Source organism: Maniola hyperantus, chromosome 20, assembly GCF_902806685.2.
Source record: "Maniola hyperantus chromosome 20, iAphHyp1.2, whole genome shotgun sequence".
Classification (NCBI taxonomy): Eukaryota; Metazoa; Arthropoda; class Insecta; order Lepidoptera; family Nymphalidae; genus Maniola; species Maniola hyperantus.
The window spans coordinates 9,426,886-9,449,772 of record NC_048555.1 but is presented as its reverse complement, the minus strand read 5'-3'; the positions used below and the strand labels follow the sequence as shown (position 1 = coordinate 9,449,772).

Genomic DNA, 22,887 nt, shown 5'->3' with positions numbered 1-22,887 from the left:
ATACTAATATTATAAATGCGAAAGTGTGTGTGTCTGTAGCTTTTCACACTCCACAGTTCAACCGATTTTGATGAAATATAGTACAGACTTAGCTTACTATCAGGCTATTTTTTTATCCCGGAAAATCAAAGAGTTCCCACGGGATTTCAAGAAACCTAAATCCACGCGGAGTCGCGGGCATTCATTTCACTATATTCATTTTTCTTTAATGTATGAAGTAATTTAATTGACAGTCCTCCAAAAGTAATATTAAGCTGCAGAAAGTTAGAAACTATAAACAACATTAAGATAGCTAAAATGTTGTGTTTTTAAATAAATAATATACTATAGGTATAGCGCATATCTGAGTAGGCTCCTGCGGTAGTGGAGCGGTGTGGGGAGGGGTGACAGTTGTCACAAATTGACCAATCACTGAGCTCTCACGTCACGTCATCACACCCTCCCGCACCGCTCCCCTACCGCTGGGACCTACAAGTAATCATATCGACCTTTAGACGGATATAGCAAGATTGTAGAGCGTTGTACTCATTGAGACAAAACGCTCATATAGGTATGAGTGACAAAGACAAACGCTCTACAAGCCGACAATAACATTCTAAAAGCCCAATGTACATCACTTTCGGCGCATATACTGTACTCAGTTATGCGTTATGCCTGTAACTTACGTCACATGGAGCCGTTGCACATTATACAATCAGTTATAAATCAAACACTCACCTTTTAGGAAAGTCACATTGTCAAACTGATTTGTCTCCGGCCCTCATTTTCGCTGGCTTCCTCAAATGAAGGCATAGAATTTGACCTAAACACACCTATTTTATCCACATGCCGAAAACCACTACTACTGAATTGGAATTTGTATCAATATTAACCATTTTGTCTTGCAATATATTTTTTTGATGTACTTCCGAGGTTGTTCTTGCTTCAGTGACCCATCATTGCAAGTATTTTCTTGATCTGAGAGGTCAGAGTGCATGGTGCTTGCTTGGTTTTCATCTGTTGGTAGGCGGTTGCTGATATGTATCCCGATAACTTGTTGGTTTCGGTGGAGAGTTTGATTTGCTCGTCTTGGAAACACTCTTCGACTGTACGGCCTTGGATGATCGCGAACACGTATCGACGGGCGAGTCTGTGGACAAGTTTATTTTTCTTAATTTATAGACTATCGGTTGGCTGCAAGCAAATCTGCTGGCAAGTGATGATGCGGTCGACGGAGCGCACTTGCCTAGAAGATGTCTATTCACTGTTGACCTGATTGGACTTTAAATAAGCCATTTTTGGGTATATATGGGTGTCATTTCCGAAATTTTTTGGGGTCTGATAACGAAAACCAGAGTAACCTGACATTGCTCAACGGGTTGCGAAGCTGAAGTGGTTATGAGCAGGGCACATAGGTCGAAAAATCGAAAAACCGATAGACGTCCTAAGATGCTAGTATGACGACTTCGCACTGGAAAGCGCAGCGAGATATTGTGTAATATAGAGAGGTGTGCGTGTGTGACCATTCCAACTTCTACATTAACTAGATGTCGCTGGACGGAGTTGAATCGCGCTAGTAGATCATTGAGCGACATTACAAAATTTGAAGAAATTTCTAATTTCTACAAATTACTCACTTGCACATAAGGACAGCTTTTATAGGAAGCTAGAAAACCTGGGTTAAATTATAGTCTGATTTTTAATTCCGTGGAATTCTGATGTTTCTTAATGTTGCCAGAGATAAAACAATTCCCACAAGGAAGAAAACTTTAAATATTGTACATAGGTAAATTTAAGTACATAAATCAATTGCCGCATGTATGTAAGATCATCACTTGAGAACAAATCAACCGATTTGGCCTTTTTTTGTTGTTTTCGTAAAGAACAAGGTTTTTGTGAAAGAATTTCTTAAAAAATCCTGAATCATAATCTAAGCATGTACTTTTAGGCACATCAAGATGATTAAAATTAAAAGGAACTAAAAACAAACTTAGAAATGTTCAACATATAAGTCAAGATTACATCCTCAAATCAACCGATCCCATTGCTGCCAGTTTTCACTTTCCACTGTTAAAGATTGCACCCTATTTTAGTGCGAAGTTATGTCTTAGGCTTTTTATATTGATAGAGATTAATGTGATTTGGGGTAAAATCGAACTTTAGGTGGTGTCACCCTGTTTTTCATACAAATAACTCCCTGATGTATAAAAATGACACCGTCAGAATTTCACCGAATTAAAAATCAGAGTATAATAGAAATCATATATCATTAAGAGAAGTAACTCACTTGAACAGAGTATCAGAGCGTGGACAGCTGGGGTGCTGCCAGTTGGCAGCGTGCGGGGGCAAAGTCAGCAGCTTGCGGTGAGCTGCGCTAAGGCAGCGCCTTCTCCCTGAAGCCAGCTGAGGACATGCGCCAGCCGTGCAAGCGGAGCGCTTCCGTCACCGCCCACAGCAGCTTCTGTGAAAACATCTCACTCTAAATATTGTTGCGTCACTCCACTGACTCCGTTCACACGGCACTTGCATCCAGTGGCGTGCACAGGGTTTGAACCCAGGGTAGCATTAGTTAGGTAGGAACCTGTTTAATGGCAGTTCATAATGAAACTATGCATTGAGCTATTACAACTGGGGTAGCAGTGGCATTTATGCCTCTCTGACCTGCACGCCACTGCTTGATCGGATTTTTTTTTGGCAGGCGAATGGCGCATAGCTGAGTATAAATCATTTGTTTTGCAGAGTTTGTACTGCAGTTTAAACAGTTTAAACGTGTGAATGGTTTCTATACACAGTGTAATGCACCACTAGTATTCGGTAGGAAGCTGCAACTAAACTTGCGGTGTTTAATCCATACTAATATTCTTAATGCAAAAGTGTATTGTCTGTCTGTCAGCTAGTTTTTCCCGGCCCACCCGTTCAACTGATTTTAATGAAATGTGTCCAGGTCAGCTTATATCCCGGGGAAGGACATAGGCTACTTTTTATCTCGGAAAGTTGACGAGTTCCCACGGCATTTCAAAAACCTAAATCCACGCGGACGAAGTCGCGGGCAATCAGCTAGTACCATATAACTGGGTCTCAACTCTCAAGCTAAGGTTTCCAACTTTGCTAGGAAAGTGGTAATCGATCCTATGGGAACAAGATGGCGTGGTTTTCTTACTATCGGCATTTGCCACCGTACCGTCTACGGACGCAACGTAACACGGACCAAATACAGGTTCAAAATGCGTTCCATCCCCAGCATCCTGGGCTGCTCCTTGCATCCCCAGAAGGGGGCAGAGGATACTTTTATACCGGAAAATCAAGAGTTCCCTCGGAATTTTTAAAAACCTAAATACACGTGAACAAAGTCGCGAACATCATCAACTTTTTTATATATTCCAATTTATATATCACACGTACCTTTTTATGAGTTTCATTTAATTCAAGCCATAGTTCTGGTAGCCAGTACTTCGGAAGCGCGTCTACTGAATGTCACGGACTGAGAACTGCCAATGCTATCGCCACCGAACGACAACTCTTTGCAATTTTACTCCTACTATTATTGCCTCGTCGAAATCTCGCTTCCTTTTCAAAAACTGATCACTAGATGTCCCATCTAGGCTTTTAGTCTCTGCTTGTCTTACTGGGTGAACTGAATAAAGCCCGTTTTGACTCATAGCCTGATGAGGGACGGAGGAAGTTGTTGCCGCTATAGTTTTCTTATGTTCTGGACTAAAGAAATAAGGCCCTTTTGAGCGATTCTCGAGGCTGCGATCTTGTTATCATATCAGAGTCCACGAGCAACCGTCTCATAGCTTTTTTCTTGCTAGAACCCCACTTTGTCCTTTAGGGTTTTCCCTGGGGTTTTTTTGCCTGGTGTTTTTGCGGAGGTGGGCGTTTTTTTGCCGGGCGTGCGTTCTCGTTCGTGGGCTTTTCGTTCGGCGAGTTGATCAGCTTCTGTGTGGGAAGAAACTTCAAAATTGTCTTTGTCAGTACATGTTTATGGAGAATGGTTATTTTTCTTAATTTAATCACTAAGCATACAGTCAAAAAAGAAAAAGATATTCAGAAAGTTTAAATAAACACCCCAACGCTGTTTGACACTAGAGCAATGGCATGGCAATCGGCAGGGCACCTTGTTACGATAACGTTGCAGGCCCAAGGTGCTAGGATAGCGACCTCGCCCCGGAAAGTACAGCGTTAGTAGACCCCCTACGACAGGCGACATCAAACGAGTCGAGTCGCAAAGAGCCGCTGGATTCAGGCGGCGCGGCGCAAGCCCGCGGCGTGTGGAAATCCTTACAAGAGACCTATGTCCAACAGTGGACGTCTATCATCAGTTGATAATGATTATAGATACTATTAGGTACTGTAGTTGAACTATTCTAGTTAGATAAAATTAATTTAATTTAGACTTCATCATCATCATGATGAACTCATCGCCGGCTTACTACAGTCATAGTCTACCACGCTGGTCACGTGCGGATTGGTAGACTTCACACACCTTTGAGAACATTATGGAGAAACTCTCTGGCATGCAGGTTTCCTCACGATGTTTTCCTTCACTGTTAAAGCAAGTGATATTTAATTAATTAAAACGCACATAACTCTGAAAAGTTAGAAATGCGTGCCCGGGATCGAACCCCTGATCTCGGATTAGAAGGTGGACGTCCTAACCACTAGGCTATCACAGCTTCCTAGGCTATCAGAGCTTCTTTATTTAGACTTATAAATAATACTACCCTTCCCGCATCAGTTTTCCCCTCCAATTATAATATGCCTACAATATGTATGTACCTACAAGTCAAGAGTGAATAGGCATCTTCTAAGCAAGCGGGCTCCATCTTAGGCTGCATCATCCCTTGCCACCAGGTCTGATTGCAGCCAAGCGCATAGTCTATAATTAAAAAAGACTTACCTTTTATCAATGAGCACCATCTTGGAATTGGTGGCCTGCGCTTTCTCGTTGATGGTTGCAGCGCTGCAGAACGCCTGGCGCCGACGCGCCAAGTGCGACAATCTTCGACCTGGCGATTTCACTTGAGCCATCCTGACAAAATCATCATCAATCAATCATATTCTACCGTTCTATATCTAAGAAGCAGTAAACTGCAATAAAAGGATTTGTAACGATCGATTTAAAATTGTCATTTTTGGTGGTCATTTTGAAATTCGTCATCTTGGTTTTTAAGGTTCCAAGAGTGCTAACGGGATCCTATTACGGCTATAAGGCTACACTATCCGTCCGCTCATATTGTTTGTTGTTATAGTGGCAATAGAAATACATAATATTCTGTGAAAATTCCATCTCTCTACCTATTCCGGTTACGAGATACAGCCCGCTGACAGACAGATGGCCGGACGGACGGACCGATGGATACGGAACCATATTAGAGGTATCAAGATAATATGCGCCTAAGCTATCACCTATCTGTAAAAAATACAACACCTAAAAAAATTTTTTTTAAATTCAGATACAAGTTAGCCCATGACTGCAATCTCACCTGGTGGTAAGTGATGATGATCTGCTATCTCCTTCTAAAGGTCGATGTACATTACTTTTGGCCGCGTACTGTAGATAAGTGCATACACATACGTACAGTCGGAGAGGAGTGGAGCCGAATCTTATTAATAACAACAACTTAAACACACAACAGACGGAAAAGTGCGGAAACCAGCCCAGAGCGAAGAAGAAGAAGGAGAACTTGGTATGGTAACTGAGAACCAAACACGAAAGAGACTTAACCACCACGATTAGGTATGCGGTGGCGCATCCTTCTATCGCAAGATGAAAGATGCTGCGCCGCGACCACGTCTCCACTCCGAGTTCCGACTGACTCGGAGCTAGAAGTAAATGAGTAAATCCTTTTTAATAAAATTACTTATACAAAAGTGTGACCATTATAGGTACTCCCACTCGGTGTTGGAAATAAAAATACAATCTTTGAATGGGCACTTTTATAAAAAAAACTACAGTCGAAAATAAAATGACGTCGCGAACTCCGGTATCCCTCGCCAAAATCAGCTTAAACTCGCTCATGCCAATACTGCCGCTTTTGTCCAGGTTGATTTCTTTTAGTATCTGGAATGGGAGAATAAACAGATTAATCCAACACAATTAAAGTAGTTACCTACAAAGTTTGTTCAAGAGCTTTTCGATCTTGTCTTGTCCCATCACCTTTTTACCATCGTACCACAATACGCCGGTGGCGCCAGGCGTGTTTCCACACCAATGTCGTTAACATTCCATCAAGTATCAACACGCACGAAAGTTGAAACAGTTCAGTTTGCATCATCATGTCTCATACGCATGGTTGGAGTACCTACTCTTCCCTGATTAACTACTGTAGACCGCCGGAAATTTCGTTATGGGCCCCGAAATGGAAGGTTTATATTGAGGGTTCTTTCCTACCAATTATAATCCGGGCATCTTCTAGGCAAACGCGTCCCATCTGAGGCGAAATAATCACTTCCTATCATTGTGGTGAAGTGTGTAGCTATAGTGAACAAAACAGAACTTACTGCATCACGAAACTTTAAAAAGCGCAGTTGATTTTAAGGAAGAATGAGTTAAAATTAATACGTACCACATCAGCAATCTTCAGTTTAGATTCCCTATCCAAAAAATTGGTACGGTTACTGGGGTCCCAAGTCAAACGATCCAGGATAACGCAAATGTCAGAAGTAGAAATCTGGTTATCTTCATCTATATCTGTAAAAGAACAGTTCTAGCACAAAGATAAACAAGGCAGAGCTAGTTGCGTAGTAGGGTATCAGGTATCTTGTTTACCATTCGATTGCAACCACCGGTTCTCAATATATCTTTTCGCATTGCAGTGGTATTCTGCTGGTCAGAATGGCCGTTGCAACATACAGCCTTAAGAAATAAGAATCTTACGGCTGTACGTAGTAGTGGTAAATAATAAAGATCCAGATCCGATAAACGTGAGAATCAAACCTATTATGTAGTTTTTTCTACAGAAATAAGGAGATCCGTAGAACTAGAGTAACTGTCATAGTTCAACGGGTTGCGAAGCTGAAGTGGTAATGGGCAGTGCACATGGTTCGGCAAAACCGATAGACGTTGGGGTTCCAAGGTGCTATGCTGGAATGGCGACCTCGCACCGGAAAACGCAGGCGTTTGAAGACCCCCCCACTTGGTGACGGACGACATCAGACAAGTCGCAGGGAGCCGCTGGATTCAGGCGGCGCAAGACCGTGGCGTGTGGAAGTCTCTACAAAAGACCTATGTCCGACCGTCCAGTGGACGTCTATCGGTTGATGATGATGATGATGTAGTTTTTATTATTAAGTACTATACTTTTTGCTGTACTGTAGATATGGATAAAAAAAGAAATTTCATTTTACCAAAACTTGAAAAGCCCATGCGGCTTTTACGTCAGGCGGGCATTCGGAGCTCATAGCAGAACAAAGGTCCAATAGATCTTCGAAGGAGAAACAGTTGTCCTTTTGAGATGAGAACACGCGGATGAGGCGATCTGAAAGGGTTGTTCTACAAAATAAATATATTATTACTATATCAAAAACTATGATGTAACTAACGCGATAAATCTCTGATAGGTATAGGTAGACCAGAAAGAATCTCATGAAATGAACCCGGTGCGGGCGAGCGCTGGTGAAGTGCGGGTGTGCGGGGCGTACCCCCGTCTCATACCCCGATTGCGATCTCAACCTGTCGCGGAATATACCTGCAAGATCGTCAACTTTATTTTATTTTTTAAGCGGGTATCCTTTTTGAGGTTTCTTGGGTCATCATCATCATCATCAGCCTGTGGATGTCCACTGTTGGACATAGGCCTTCCCTAAAGAGCGCCACCACACCCGGTCCTCAGCCTTCCTCATCCAGCCACTTCCCGCCAGCCTCTTTATATCCGCTACCGTGGACGGGAATAGTAGGGCTGCCGGAAACTGGGGGCCATTGTGTATTGTCGCTACTCATGGGGAGAAATGCCCATAATGACCACGCTGGGCAGGCGTGTTGGTCATCGTAGTCCTAGACTTGCTTCGCTTGTGTTGCTGCTGCCCGACACCAGGCTGTGTCATTTGGTCAAGTCTAGCTACTTGGAAATGGTTATACCGCCATTTGTCGGTCGCCAGAGCCTCGTTCGTTTAATCAGCAGGGGGCACCGCGGGCAGGTGAGGTTGACTGTTGGAGCGCTAAGGGTTTCTTGGGTGCAACATCAAATTCAAGGTGGCGTATAGTCTCGTTTTTTTAATCCGAAGTTTCACTTCATTTTGTGGACACAACAATAAACGCCACCATTTTTTTGCTCGACACTAGCATTGCTACCCTCTCTCGTATGTGAGAAAGAGAGGGGTAGCAATACTACAACACAGTGCCTACCCGAGAACCCATTTATGAATCTAAATATTTAAGTAATAATCCTCATTATACCTACAATTTTATTCTTTAACACTTACTTTTAAAACATGAAATTTTTTAATAATATCTTCCTTTTCAAACCGATGATTGTAATCCTGTTTGACTTTGTCTGGGTCGATTGAGTAGAACTTTTCATCAAACTGTAAAAGTTTGTCGGAAAGTAAATTAAATAAAAATAAGTAGGTATAGGTAAGTACTTACATAAAATTTATAAAGCGCGAGTGAAGCGAGGGATATTTTTTCAATAGCGCCCAGAGGCGCATATTTGTGTCATTTTCGGCACCCGCGAAATCAAATCTAGGTTTCACAATTTAATAAAATGAGTCGATTTTTTTTCCGGCCCCTCCGACCATGGGACCGTGGCATTTTGCCCGTCTTGCCCACCCTATTGTTACGCCACTGAATTGATTGCAGCTAAGCACTAGGTGTAAATAAGAAAAAGTCTCTGCGAGCCTCAGATCCACCACAATACTCCAGTTAAGAGCGGTTTATAATAAAGAAACAAACAAATAAAATCTTACATTAAAAAAATATTAGGTAGGTACTTTTTAGGTAGCAACTACTTACTATAATATCTCTCCTTATTTAAATAAGTCAAAGAAGCATAGTCCTCCAGTACATCTTGAGTTAAACCAGGATATTTTGTTTCACATATACCCATGTTTAAAGTATTTAAACTTTTAATTAAAAAACAGAAAGCCTCTCTAATCGGTCGCTAGGCTTTATAAACAATGCAATTTTAGAGTGGCTTTTAATGACTACATTAAGGATATCTATCATGATAACTAGTGTGATTAGCGATAGGGAATTAAGTAGGTACGTAGCGGCGAAGCTGAGTTTATTTTCCACTTTCGCTTGGGGTGCTGGTTGTAGATAAATGGACGAACTTAAGGCCCAAAAAAACAAGGTTAGGCCCATTTTAGTTTGGCGTTATAGGTAGTATTTTGATAATCGAAAATCAGAATCTATCAACATTTTCATGATGTTCAAACTCTCACTAACTCCACAAGATATTATAATATTACATCTCTGACCGCTGAACTCACGTGTTATTCGGCGTATGCCCGACTATAGTCCCGCCAAGGAGGCTCCAGAAAAAGGACCCCGTACGGTACACGTTCTACTGCTAGAACTTTTAAAAGTATAACATGTACACAGTAAATGCAATATTATTCTATTCTAATCTAACTAGTCGGACATACTCCGACTAATATGTGAGTTCAGCCGTCATAGATTTATATTTATAATGGATATCACTCACGATGGTTTAAACGCTAAAACTCTAAAGGGTCTCATTAAGAGTAAGAGAAATTATTAAAATAAACAGCTTTGGATTTCAATGAAAAAGTTTATTCTTTCCGTACATTACAAAACATCTGATCCGAGATCAAACTCAGTGATAGTAACACATTTATAGTAAAAAGTTACTAATTAGTCGAGTCACACTTTAACATTTTATTTTGCACAGCATAATAGTTACTACTAAAAGTACACAAAAAAATATTGTTTGTATTTTTAAGGTACATACACACTACTGTGTTGTTGTGTGTTGTACGACAGGCAGCGAACGGAGTCACAAACGAACGTGCACAGTGCTCAGTGTACACTAGTTTGTCGTGGCGGACTGCATGCCGGCCGATCGGTCGATCGTTGCGCCATTAAATAGCGAAACAACACCTAACAACACAATTTAATATATTGCTTCACGTGGAAGTGAATCTATTTGTAGCAGTCTACTTTAATTGATATCTCCTCACTCTTAAAAATACAAATATTCTTTCGACAGTCCTGGTTTTAACTTTTAGCTTTAACTAACTTACTTAAAGAGAATATATTATTATTTGCTTTTCTATAAGCATTTATTTGTAGATAAGCATGCTTTTTCTAGGGTTGCCATCAAATTATAAATAATTGTTTCGACAGTATATCGAAAAATGTTATGATAATATTTTGTGCTGAGACAGTCCACAAAATTCATTCATTTCACTTTTCATCAAATTGTCAGAATTTCTTTATAAAAACTTTTTAGTGTTTATTTAAATTAAATTTTAGCACATTTTAATATTAAAATACATAAAACTACTCAAATAGCTCATTGTTATTAATAAAAAAATGATCTTAATTTGAAACATTATCATGTTTGAATTAATAATTTTCTTAGTTTATTTATTAATTTTTAATACAAACAAATTGCAGATTAAATTAAAATTAGCAGATAAGCTTTAAACTTTAAAAACGGTGCGCGGCGCGAGTTTTTGAAACGAGCGAACTGTTCGCGCAAAAGGGTTCGTAGTAAAATGAGTGAAACGCCCAGACTGATGTAATAGAGTAAAATGTTACATTGAGTCTATATACAGCTTAAGATTGCGACCCAATCATCATCATACCTACACTAGATCATTACCATTATAATAAATGCGAAAGTGTGTTGGTTTGTTGGTTTATTGGTTTGTTGGTTTATCCTTCAATCACGTCGCAAATTTACGGTGCAACGGATTGACGTGATTTTTTGCATTGGTATAGATAAAGACCTGGAGAGTGACATAGGTAGGGCATACTTTTTATCCCGGGAAATCAAAGAGTTCCCACGGGATTTTTAAAAAACCTTATTCCACGCGGACGAAGTCCCGGGCATCAGCTAGTAGAGAATAATATTATCGCTAAGACCAATCCCCAATTAAGTAGACATGCTAAACAACAAAATAAAACTATTATTAAAAACAATTTAACAGTAAGGAAGCACTAATGACTCTCCGTCACTAATTAGAAAGCTATTTGCATCCATAAAATGCTTGTCAAGGGACCATCTACAAATTAAGTCACTATTAACCATACTAATATTATAAATGCGAAAGTGTGTTTGTCTGTTAGCTTTTCACACTCCAACAGTTCAACCGATTTTGATGAAATATAGTACAGACTTAGCTTACTATCAGGCTATTTTTTATCCCGGAAAATCAAAGAGTTCCCACGGGATTTCAAGAAACCTAAATCCACGCGGAGTCGCGGGCATTCATTTCACTATATTCATTTTTCTTTTAATGTATGAAGTAATTTAATTGACAGTCCTCCAAAAAGTAATATTAAGCTGCAGAAAGTTAGAAACTATAAAAACATTAAGATAGCTAAAATGTTGTTTTTTAAATAAATAATAATACTATAGGTATAGCGCATATCTGAGTAGGCTCCTGCGGTAGTGGAGCGGTGTGGGGAGGGGTGACAGTTGTCACAAATTGACCAATCACTGAGCTCTCACGTCACGTCATCACACCCCTCCCGCACCGCTCCCCTACCGCTGGGACCTACAAGTAATCTATATCGACCTTTAGAAGGATATAGCAGATTTGTAGAGCGTTGTACTTCATTGAGACAAAACGTCATATAGGTATGAGTGACAAAGACAACGCTCTACAAAGCCGAAATAACATTCTAAAAGCCAATGTACATCACTTTCGGGCGCATATACTGTACTCAGTTATGCGTTATGCCTGTAACTTACGTCACATGGAGCCGTTGCACATTATACAATCAGTTATAAAATCACACACATCACCTTTTAGGAAAGTCCACATTGTCAAAACTGATTTGTCTCCGGGCCCTCATTTTCGCGGCTTCCTCAAATGAAGGCATAGAATTTGACCTAAACACACCTATTTTATCCAACATGCCGAAACCACTACTACTTGAATTGGAATTTGTATCAATATTAACCATTTTGTCTTGCAATATATTTTTTGATGTACTCCGAGGTTGTTCTTGCTTCAGTGACCCATCATTGCAAGTATTTTCTTTGATCTGAGAGGTCAGAGTGCATGGTGCTTGCTTGGTTTTCATCTGTTGGTAGGCGGTTGCTGATATGTATCCCGATAACTTGTTGGTTTCGGTGGAGAGTTTGATTTGCTCGTCTTGGAAACACTCTTCGACTGTACGGCCTTGGATGATCGCGAACACGTATCGACGGGCGAGTCTGTGGACAAGTTTATTTTTCTTAATTTATAGACTATCGGTTGGCTGCAAGCAAATCTGCTGGCAAGTGATGATGCGGTCGACGGAGCGCACTTGCCTAGAAGATGTCTATTCACTGTTGACCTGATTGGACTTTAAATAAGCCATTTTTGGGTATATATGGGTGTCATTTCCGAAATTTTTTGGGGTCTGATAACGAAAACCAGAGTAACCTGACATTGCTCAACGGGTTGCGAAGCTGAAGTGGTTATGAGCAGGGCACATAGGTCGAAAAATCGAAAAACCGATAGACGTCCTAAGATGCTAGTATGACGACTTCGCACTGGAAAGCGCAGCGAGATATTGTGTAATATAGAGAGGTGTGCGTGTGTGACCATTCCAACTTCTACATTAACTAGATGTCGCTGGACGGAGTTGAATCGCGCTAGTAGATCATTGAGCGACATTACAAAATTTGAAGAAATTTCTAATTTCTACAAATTACTCACTTGCACATAAGGACAGCTTTTATAGGAAGCTAGAAAACCTGGGTTAAATTATAGTCTGATTTTTAATTCCGTGGAATTCTGATGTTTCTTAATGTTGCCAGAGATAAAACAATTCCCACAAGGAAGAAAACTTTAAATATTGTACATAGGTAAATTTAAGTACATAAATCAATTGCCGCATGTATGTAAGATCATCACTTGAGAACAAATCAACCGATTTGGCCTTTTTTTGTTGTTTTCGTAAAGAACAAGGTTTTTGTGAAAGAATTTCTTAAAAAATCCTGAATCATAATCTAAGCATGTACTTTTAGGCACATCAAGATGATTAAAATTAAAAGGAACTAAAAACAAACTTAGAAATGTTCAACATATAAGTCAAGATTACATCCTCAAATCAACCGATCCCATTGCTGCCAGTTTTCACTTTCCACTGTTAAAGATTGCACCCTATTTTAGTGCGAAGTTATGTCTTAGGGCTTTTTATATTGATAGAGATTTAATGTGATTTGGGGTAAATCGAACTTTAGGTGGTGTCACCCTGTTTTTCATACAAATAACTCCCCTGATGTATAAAAATGACACCGTCAGAATTTCACCGAATTAAAAATCAGAGTATAATAGAAATCATTATATCATTAAGAGAAGTAACTCACTTGAACAGAGTATCAGAGGTGGACAGCTTGGGTGCTGCCAGTTTGGCAGCGTGCGGGGGCAAAGTCAGCAGCTTGCGCGTGAGCTGCGCTAAGGCAGACGCCTTCTCCCTGAAGCCAGCTGAGGACATGCGCCAGCCGTGCAAGCGGAGCGCTTCCGTCACCGCCCACAGCAGCTTCTGTGAAAACAATCTCACTCTAAAATATTGTTGCGTCACTCACTGACTCCGTTCACACGGCACTTGCATCCAGTGGCGTGCACAGGGTTTGAACCCAGGGTAGGCATTAGTTAGGTAGGAACCTGTTTAATGGCAGGTCATAATGAAACTATGCATTGAGCTATTACAACTGGGGTAAGCAGTGCATTTATGCCTCTATGACCTGCACGCCACTGCTTGCATCGGATTTTTTTGCAGGCGAATGGCGCATAGCTTGAGTATAAAATCATTTGTTTTGCAGAGTTTGTACTGCAGTTTAAACAGTTTAAACTGTGTGAATGGTTCTATACACAGTGTAATGCACCACTAAGTATTCGGTAGGAAGCTGCAACTAAACTTGCGGTGTTAATCCATACTAATATTATTAATGCAAAAGTGTATGTCTGTCTGTCAGCTAGTTTTTCCCGGCCCACCCGTTCAACTGATTTTAATGAAATGTGGTACAGGGTCAGCTTATATCCCGGGGAAGGACATAGGCTACTTTTTATCTCGGAAAGTTGAAGAGTTCCCACGGCATTTCAAAAACCTAAATCCACGCGGACGAAGTCGCGGGCATCAGCTAGTACCATATAAACTGGGTCTCAACTCTCAAGCTAAGGTTTCCACTTTGCTAGGAAAGTGGTACCTCGATCCTATGGGAACAAGATGGCGTGGTTTCTTACTATCGGCATTTGACACCGTACCGTCTACGGACGCAACGTAACACGGACCAAATAACAGGTTCAAAATGCGTTCCATCCCAGCATCCTGGGCTGCTCCTTGCATCCCAGAAAGGGAGGGCAGAGGATACTTTTTATACCGGAAAATCAAAGAGTTCCCTCGGAATTTTTAAAACCTAAATACACGTGAACAAAGTCGCGAACATCATCAACTTTTTTATATATTCCAATTTATATATCACACGTACCTTTTTATGAGTTTCATTTAATTCAGCCATAGTTCTGGTAGCCAGTACTTCGGAAGCGCGTCTACTGAATGTCACGGACTGAGAACTGCCAATGCTATCGCCACCGAACGACAAACTCTTTGCAATTTTACTCCTACTATTATCTGCCTCGTCGAAATCTCGCTTCCTTTTCAAAAACTGATCACTAGATGTCCCATCTAGGCTTTTAGTCTCTGCTTGTCTTACTGGTGAACTGAATAAAGCCCGTTTTGACTTCATAGCCTGATGAGGGACGGAGGAAGTTGTTGCCGCTATAGTTTTCTTATGTTCTGGACTAAGAAATAAGGCCCTTTTGAGCGATTCTCGAGGCTGCGATCTTGTTATCATATCAGAGTCCACGAGCAACCGTCTCATAGCTTTTTTCTTGCTAGAACCCCCACTTTGTCCTTTAGGGGTTTTCCCTGGGGTTTTTTTGCCTGGTGTTTTGCGAGTGGGCGTTTTTTTGCCGGGCGTGCGTCTCGTTCGTGGGCTTTTTCGTTCGGCCGAGTTGATCAGCTTTCTGTGTGGGAAGAAACTTCAAAATTGTCTTTGTCAGTACATGTTTATGGAGAATGGTTTATTTTTCTTAATTTAATCACTAAGCATACAGTCAAAAAAGAAAAAGATATTCAGAAAGTTTAAATAAACACCAAACGCTGTTTGACACTAGAGCAATGGCATGGCAATCGGCAGGGCACCTTGTTACGATAACGTTGCAGGCCCAAGGTGCTAGGATAGCGACCTCGCCCCGGAAAGTACAGCGTTAGTAGACCCCCTACGACAGGCGACATCAAACGAGTCGAGTCGCAAAGAGCCGCTGGATTCAGGCGGCGCGGCGCAAGCCCGCGGCGTGTGGAAATCCTTACAAGAGACCTATGTCCAACAGTGGACGTCTATCATCAGTTGATAATGATTATAGATACTATTAGGTACTGTAGTTGAACTATTCTAGTTAGATAAAATTAATTTAATTTAGACTTCATCATCATCATGATGAACTCATCGCCGGCTTACTACAGTCATAGTCTACCACGCTGGTCACGTGCGGATTGGTAGACTTCACACACCTTTGAGAACATTATGGAGAACTCTCTGGCATGCAGGTTTCCTCACGATGTTTTCCTTCACTGTTAAAGCAAGTGATATTTAATTAATTAAAACGCACATAACTCTGAAAAGTTAGAAATGCGTGCCCGGGATCGAACCCCTGATCTCGGATTAGAAGGTGGACGTCCTAACCACTAGGCTATCACAGCTTCCTAGGCTATCAGAGCTTCTTTATTTAGACTTATAAATAATACTACCCTTCCAGCATCAGTTTTCCCCTCCAATTATAATATGCCTACAATATGTATGTACCTACAAGTCAAGAGTGAATAGGCATCTTCTAAGCAAGCGGGCTCCATCTTAGGCTGCATCATCCCTTGCCACCAGGTCTGATTGCAGCCAAGCGCTAGTCTATAAATTAAAAAAGACTTACTTTTTATCAATGAGCACCATCTTGGAATTGGTGGCCTGCGCTTTCTCGTTGATGGTGGCAGCGCTGCAGAACGCCTGGCGCCGACGCGCCAAGTGCGACAATCTTCGACCTGGCGATTTCACTTGAGCCATCCTGACAAAATCATCATCAATCAATCATATTCTACCGTTCTATATCTAAGAAGCAGTAAACTGCAATAAAAGGATTTGTAACGATCGATTTAAAATTGTCATTTTTGGTGGTCATTTTGAAATTCGTCATCTTGGTTTTTAAGGTTCCAAGAGTGCTAACGGGATCCTATTACGGCTATAAGGCTACACTATCCGTCCGCTCATATTGTTTGTTGTTATAGTGGCAATAGAAATACATAATATTCTGTGAAAATTCCATCTCTCTACCTATTCCGGTTACGAGATACAGCCCGCTGACAGACAGATGGCCGGACGGACGGACCGATGGATACGGAACCATATTTAGAGGTATCAAAGATAATATGCGCCTAAGCTATCACCTATCTGTAAAAAATACAACACCTAAAAAAATTTTTTTTAAAATTCAGATACAAGTTAGCCCATGACTGCAATCTCACCTGGTGGTAAGTGATGATGCAGTCTAAGATGGGAACGGGCTAACCTGGAAGGGGTATGGCAGTTTTTATTAAACCCTTGCCCCTTTGGTTTCTATGCGGCATCATACTGGAACGCTAAATCGCTTGGCGGCACGGCTTTGCCGATAGGGTGGTAACTAGCCACGGCTGAAGCCTCCCACCAGACCAGACCGGAATTTTAGAAATAATAAAATTCCAAATTCTGCCAAGAATCGAAATCGAGATCTCCCACTAAAAAGACCACAGCGCCTAAAACATCACACTCACTTCAGTCGAAGCGCTTTTCTCTTGCTAGCACTGCTCGGCGACTGCAGTCCCCCTGAGTGAACATTCACACTGGTGTCCGTCTCCGCGCCCACGAACCGCTCCCCGTAGCGTTGCATCAACAGCTCATACTTCTCTGAGTAGCATGTAACATTGTAACTGGAAATAAATATTGTTTTTTATAACTGGCTTTACGTCTCCGGAGGGGAAAACTGATGCTGGAAGGGTGTTCCAAATCTTAGGCGGTTCGAATCATAAATGAGGAGGCAAATCGCTTCGTGCGTATCTGTGGAATTTCGACTACGGGAAGTGCGGGAAGAGCAGCAACCCGAACTGGCCTACGTAATTAGGACCCTGTGTTGAAAGGTCGTCGTGGTCGTCTTACCACCAGATCAAAGGCGCTCTCAGTCGCATCCAATACCCAGGATCCTGAGACGCCTCGTACCTGACGCGGACTGTGTCAAGGTTTTTTAGTGGGTTATCCATGTGGCAGTGAAAATGAATCCCACATACCCTATTGTGCGGGATGCGTAAGTGCATTTTCCCCAGCGAAAAAAAAGAGATCAAAGGCGTTGGATTGTTTGACGTAACGGAAACAGTGAGAAGACTAAAAAGGACCAAACCTTTTGAGTTAGTGTATAGTGATTAGTGATTGTGTACATAGTGTAAGTGCTGAAAGAACACGCGAACAAAGTGTATCTCAAACCATGAAAGACTAAGATGCGTCAGTGGACAATTTCTTTGTATATACGATAATTTATAAGTTTAGGTTAAAATAAAATTACTTATTAGTTATACATTAGGCTAGATCGTAATATAATTGAGTAGCTAATTGGCACTCAACAATAAGGGAAAAAAGGCGTTGGACTACTGTGATCCTTCTTATACTGTGGCATTACTTTACAGAAGTCCATTACACACATACACAAGGAACAAAAAGCTTAATCCATACGTCTTCTGTATATATAAAAGGAAAAGGTGACTGACTGACTAACTGATCAATCAACACACAGCTCAAACCACTGGACGGATCGGGCTGAAATTTGGCATGCAGATAGCTATTATGACATAGACATCCGTTAAAGGATTTTTGAAAATTCAACCCCTAAGGGGGTAAAATAGCGTTTTGAAATTTGTGTAGTCCACGCGGACGAAGTCGCGAGCATACGCTAGTTTGGTATAAGACTTGCATCCAGGGAAACGACATAGGTTATACTTTTTGTCTTGGAAAATCAAAGGTTCTCACGGGATTTTTGAAAAACCTAAACAAGGTCGCGGGCATCATCTAGTTTATCATAATTTTATCTAATATTATCATTTATAGTATTACAAAAGGTTAAATTTACAAATACATAATTTTAAATACATATCAAAAATTGCAGACCGGCAGGATTCGAACCCGCGTCTCCTGGGATCGCACCCGACGACTGGGTTCTAACCACTAAACTACGGTTCGCTTGCTGCTAGTGACGAAATTTGTGATTTAGAAATTTCCTTATAGTGTAGGTAAAACACTATAAAAATTATATGCATGCAGAATTATAAAATAGTATGGATTGTACAAAAATATCAGTTATGATGATATCAGTTTTCGTGCTTAGTAACTAATAAAGCTAACTGTGCATAATGCATTACAGATAAAATGCACAAATTGCATTGCATAACATATACAGGAAAAAGAATTTGCAAACGTAAAACTGACGAAACCAAGGTCTTCTTATTATTGTAACCCAGATTTATAATTGAAACCTTTTCTCGCATTCATATTGCATAAAAAATAATTATTATTATTTCATTAATCGAAACTTTGAATTCATCATCATCAACCGATAGACGTCCACTGGTGGACATAGGCCTCTTGTAGGGACTTCTCCACGCCAAGGTCTTGCGCCGCCTGAATCCAGCAGCCCTGCGACTCGTCTGATGTCGTGCGTCCACCTAGTGGGGGGGGTCTTCCAACACTGCGCCTTCCAGTGCGAGGTCACCAAGGTGCTAGAAACCATGGGACTCCATTGTTCATCGGTTTTACGAACTATGTGCCCTGCCCATTGCCACTTTAGCTTCGCAACCCATTGAGCTATGTCGGTTACTCTAGTTCTCCTACGGATCTCCTCATTTCTGATTTGACCACATAGAGAAACTCCAGGCATAGCTCTCTCCATCGCCAGCTGACTCTGAGCTTTCTTATAAATTTGAATTACTGATAGTAAAATAATACAAAAAACTGGCCAAGTGTGAGTCTGTCTCTAATATACAAACATATTATAGCTTTAAGCAAGATTACAGTACTTTCAGGTGAGATTGAAGACTGAACCACATGAATTTAGGTTTTTAAAATTTCTATAGGATCTCTGTGATTTCCCATTTAAATTTTAAAAAGTAGCCTATGTTTGTCACTCTCCAGGTCTTTAACTATACCCATCCAAAAATCGTATTGCTCTATAGTAACATGATTAAAGAGCAAACCAACAAAAATAATTTTGCATATTTTTTTTTTTAAGAATACTAGCCATGTTAAATGACTAATATTCCCCTTTCCTCTCCAACTAAGCGTCAGGCTTGTGCTAGGAGTAGGTACGACAACAGTGCAACGGGCGGGATTTGAACCGTCGGCCTTTCGGTTTGCAGTCCACTCTTTTATCGGTTGAGCTATTGAGGCTCTGAATTTATAATATGGGTAGTGATAAAAGAAAAAAATCAACAAAAATTCAACTAAAAACGTTAAAAAAATACTCACTAAACATCATGGAACCTGCATTTCAGGACCTCAGGCCAGCCTGTCTCTAAAGCCTCTGCTTCCGTACCCATTTTCAACTGAATACTCTTATCATTTATGCTTGTGTTTGCTTCAGAATCTGTCTTCAAAGCTTCTTTACTGAAACTATTACCAAATTTCCCTAGAGATGCATCATCAGCTATTTCTTGAAAGTCATCAGATATTCCTGGACCTGATGGTATGTTTACGAATGAAACCTTCTTGGTCGGTGTCATAGAGTTAGCTTCTATGTTTAGATTCTCTTCTCCGTTAAAGATAGGAAGGAAACTATGGTATTTTTTGAGCATCTGAGTCACATCAGTCTTTATGGTTGTGACGGATGGTGGTGGTAAGACTCCTTGCAGTGATTTCTGCAATAAAAAAACAGTGAAGCTTAATTTGTTGTACTAGTTAGTCAACGCATTTTAAACTGAGTCGTCAAGTTGTCTGTCTGTTTCGCTCGCACTTACAGGTCGTAGGTAAGTGCGAGCAAAACAGACAGATAACTCGGCGACTCAGTTTAAAATGCATAGACTATACAAACTAAGTTAAAGGTCTAAAAGTATTGCTATACTTTACTTGATGTTCCTCATGGAAAAAGGTACCTTATTTTTCCTGTAGACCTGTCAATTGCATTTAAAAAATTGTGTACAAACAATATAAGATGCCTAATGCCTGATTACCAGTTTTTTTAAGTGTAGGTGAGAGATGATTAAGACGTAATTAACACTTAATTAGGAGAGAGATGATTTGTAAAATGTGTAAATGGAATTAGGCATTTTGAAATACACATAATATTACTTGACACCTAAAAAACTTGTCAACTAATCATTTATCACCTGCACCTGCACATTACAAAGAGTAAATCAAGCCTTATATTTTAACATTTGGTTCTGGATAATTCAAATAACATAGTTAATTAGTACCTCAATTTTTCTAATTTTTCTTTTGTCATATGCTTCATAGTCCTTGAGGAAATACCAAAATGGTTCTTCCTTTGGACCAGGTTCCACATCTTCTTCCTCAGAAAACATATCCGGAGAACGCACACCACTGTCAAATGAAGCTTCAAGGGAAGAGTAGCTTTGATCTAAATTCCACTTTGAACTACTATCTTCTTTCAGTGAATTTTCGTCTTCAGGCTCTAAGTCATTACTATCTGTAACTTTTAGGTTGCTTAGTGATTCCATGGAGTTCTTTCCATCACTATCATTTTGTAAACTTACATCCTCTGACACTGGTATGTTACTTGTCATTGAATCTACTTCTTCGTGCATGTTTAATGGCATGCTAGCTGTACTCAAAGCTGTGATAGGGTCTACTATAGGTCTTAACTTCTGTACATGCTTGAGTATGGTACCATTGAAGGACAGTTCTCTTATTGGAAGTTTGAAAACACTCTCGTCTTGTTTCACGTCACGAAACATAGGTACACTATCCACAGCGTTGTTGCTATTCTCCATAGTTGAGGTTATGAACACTGTACGAAACCCTTCGGACTTGGATTCTTCAGAGGACACTGGGACGGTTTCCGATTTATCGTTTAAGTAATGATTTGTCACGGACGAATTCTCGGACAGAGAAGCCGCGAGAAAAGTACAAGGTGACTCGACTTTAACTAAATCGTTGTCGAAAATTTTATCTACGTTATCCACAATCGGGTTCAAAGGACTGCATTCTTTAAAATCTGTCTCATTGTGTTTTTCTGTAGTGGATTGTATAACAGTAGACAGGTCAATGTTACCTCCGGCTCCACTGTTTGAGCTGTCGCAGTTGCTGGACGGTGCACTCGACACGCGATGGTCGAAATTAACAATGTTAAAACTTCGCATATAACGATCGTACAAAGAAAGGCTGTCGCTCATCGAAGGGCAATTGGAGTCTTCTAAAGATTCCATCACCACATTGGATTACCAATACATTTTTTTCTACATAGATTATGAGTGTTGTAGCATTCTCATACTACCAAAACACCTTTTATCAAAACACTACTGCACAATGGACCTTTATATTTTTTTCAACAAATACATATTGCGATTGATACAAGAAAAAAGCGCGCAGCGCTATACACAGGCATTTTTATTATTGTTACCACCGATTGTTACCCACCGATAAAAGTTGATACTACCCACAGAGTACATTATATATACTGGTATAGAGACGTCAGCTAATCTTTCGTAGTGGCGCCATCTGTTTCTAATTGCAGTAACTATTATATGTAATTTATTTTTAATTTTTTCCGGCCTTGGATACTAGTTTTTTAAGGTCAACTATATAGCTATATTATGTATAACAGGTATAACACGTGTGCAGGTTTGATTCATATATTATTTTTATAGGTAGTGACTTCAAAGAAAATACGAATCAAAAATTATAATCCCGCTTAGGTACACGTCGCAATATGGCAGAAATTCAGTCTTATTCTTAGTTCGGCCGCATTATTTATTATTTTATACATTGAAAGAAGTACTTTCAGTACTAAAAGTTGAGGTAATAAAACAAAACCCGTAATTTATTATTTAAAACTAAATTTTCTTTTTTTCTTTACACATGATTTTTGTACTGCATTCTCTATAGGTATTCGGTTATGTTGAATTTAGCATGAATTTATAAGTGAATATCCCAGCAGTACACTTGAATGGATGGATCACGGATGCAGTAACACTGCGTAAACAAAAATGTGGCACAAACATGGATGTCAAGGTTACTATACAAGGTTGCTATAGTACCCTTATTATAAATGCGAAAGTGTGTTTGTTTGTTGGTTTGTCCTCCAATCAAGTCGCAACGTGCAACGGATTGACGTGATTTTTTGCATGGGTATACATATAGTCTATGGGTATAGATATATACCTAGAGAGTGAAATATGCAACTTTTTATCCCGGAAAATCAAAGAATTCCCTCAGTGTTTATAAAAACCTAATTCCACGCGGATGAAGTCGCGGGCTTCAGCTAGTAGCATAGGAGTAATAGTGTCCTGTGGCTAGTAGCACCTAGTCGTAAATAAAACTTTTGAGTCGTAGAGATCTTCTTCTTCTTCTTAATTTGCTTTATGGGAAGTCGTAGAGATACCAGACTACAGTGCGACAAGGCTCTCTTGCCACTTGATTGACATTGACAGGGGGGCGCTATTGGAGAACAAAGGCTTAGAATATTCAAACAAGAACA

General features: G+C 40.3%; 1 protein-coding gene across 2 annotated transcripts; it reads right to left on the bottom strand.

Annotated features, from left to right (window-relative positions):
* Nucleotides 1-10,586: 10,586 nt before the first annotated feature.
* LOC117991809 (uncharacterized) lies at nucleotides 10,587-21,829 on the bottom strand. Of its 2 annotated transcripts, none has more exons than XM_034979421.2 (7): nucleotides 20,645-21,829; nucleotides 19,701-20,089; nucleotides 16,967-17,122; nucleotides 16,093-16,224; nucleotides 14,595-15,147; nucleotides 13,473-13,648; nucleotides 10,587-12,332 (listed from the first exon to the last, which is right to left on the bottom strand). In XM_034979421.2, the coding sequence occupies exons 1-7, from the start codon at nucleotides 21,614-21,616 to the stop codon at nucleotides 11,915-11,917; spliced, it is 2,796 nt and encodes a 931-aa protein (XP_034835312.1). In that variant the 5' UTR covers nucleotides 21,617-21,829; the 3' UTR covers nucleotides 10,587-11,914. The 2 variants fall into 2 exon arrangements, with proteins under 2 accessions (XP_034835312.1, XP_034835314.1); XM_034979423.2 differs by having other exon boundaries at nucleotides 14,595-15,132.
* Between the last annotated feature and the right edge of the window lie 1,058 nt (nucleotides 21,830-22,887).

Excerpts from the sequence above, each read along its gene's own strand:
- LOC117991809 (XM_034979421.2), bottom strand. The coding sequence starts at position 21,616 with ATGGAATCTTTAGAAGACTCCAATTGCCCTTCGATGAGCGACAGCCTT. Across the intron at positions 16,225-16,966 it reads AGAAAAGCGCTTCGACTGAA|GATGGCTCAAGTGAAATCGC; the intron begins GTGAGTGTGATG and ends TGATTTTGTCAG. Across the intron at positions 12,333-13,472 it reads ACCTCTGATACTCTGTTCAA|ACTCGCCCGTCGATACGTGT; the intron begins GTGAGTTACTTC and ends ACTTGTCCACAG.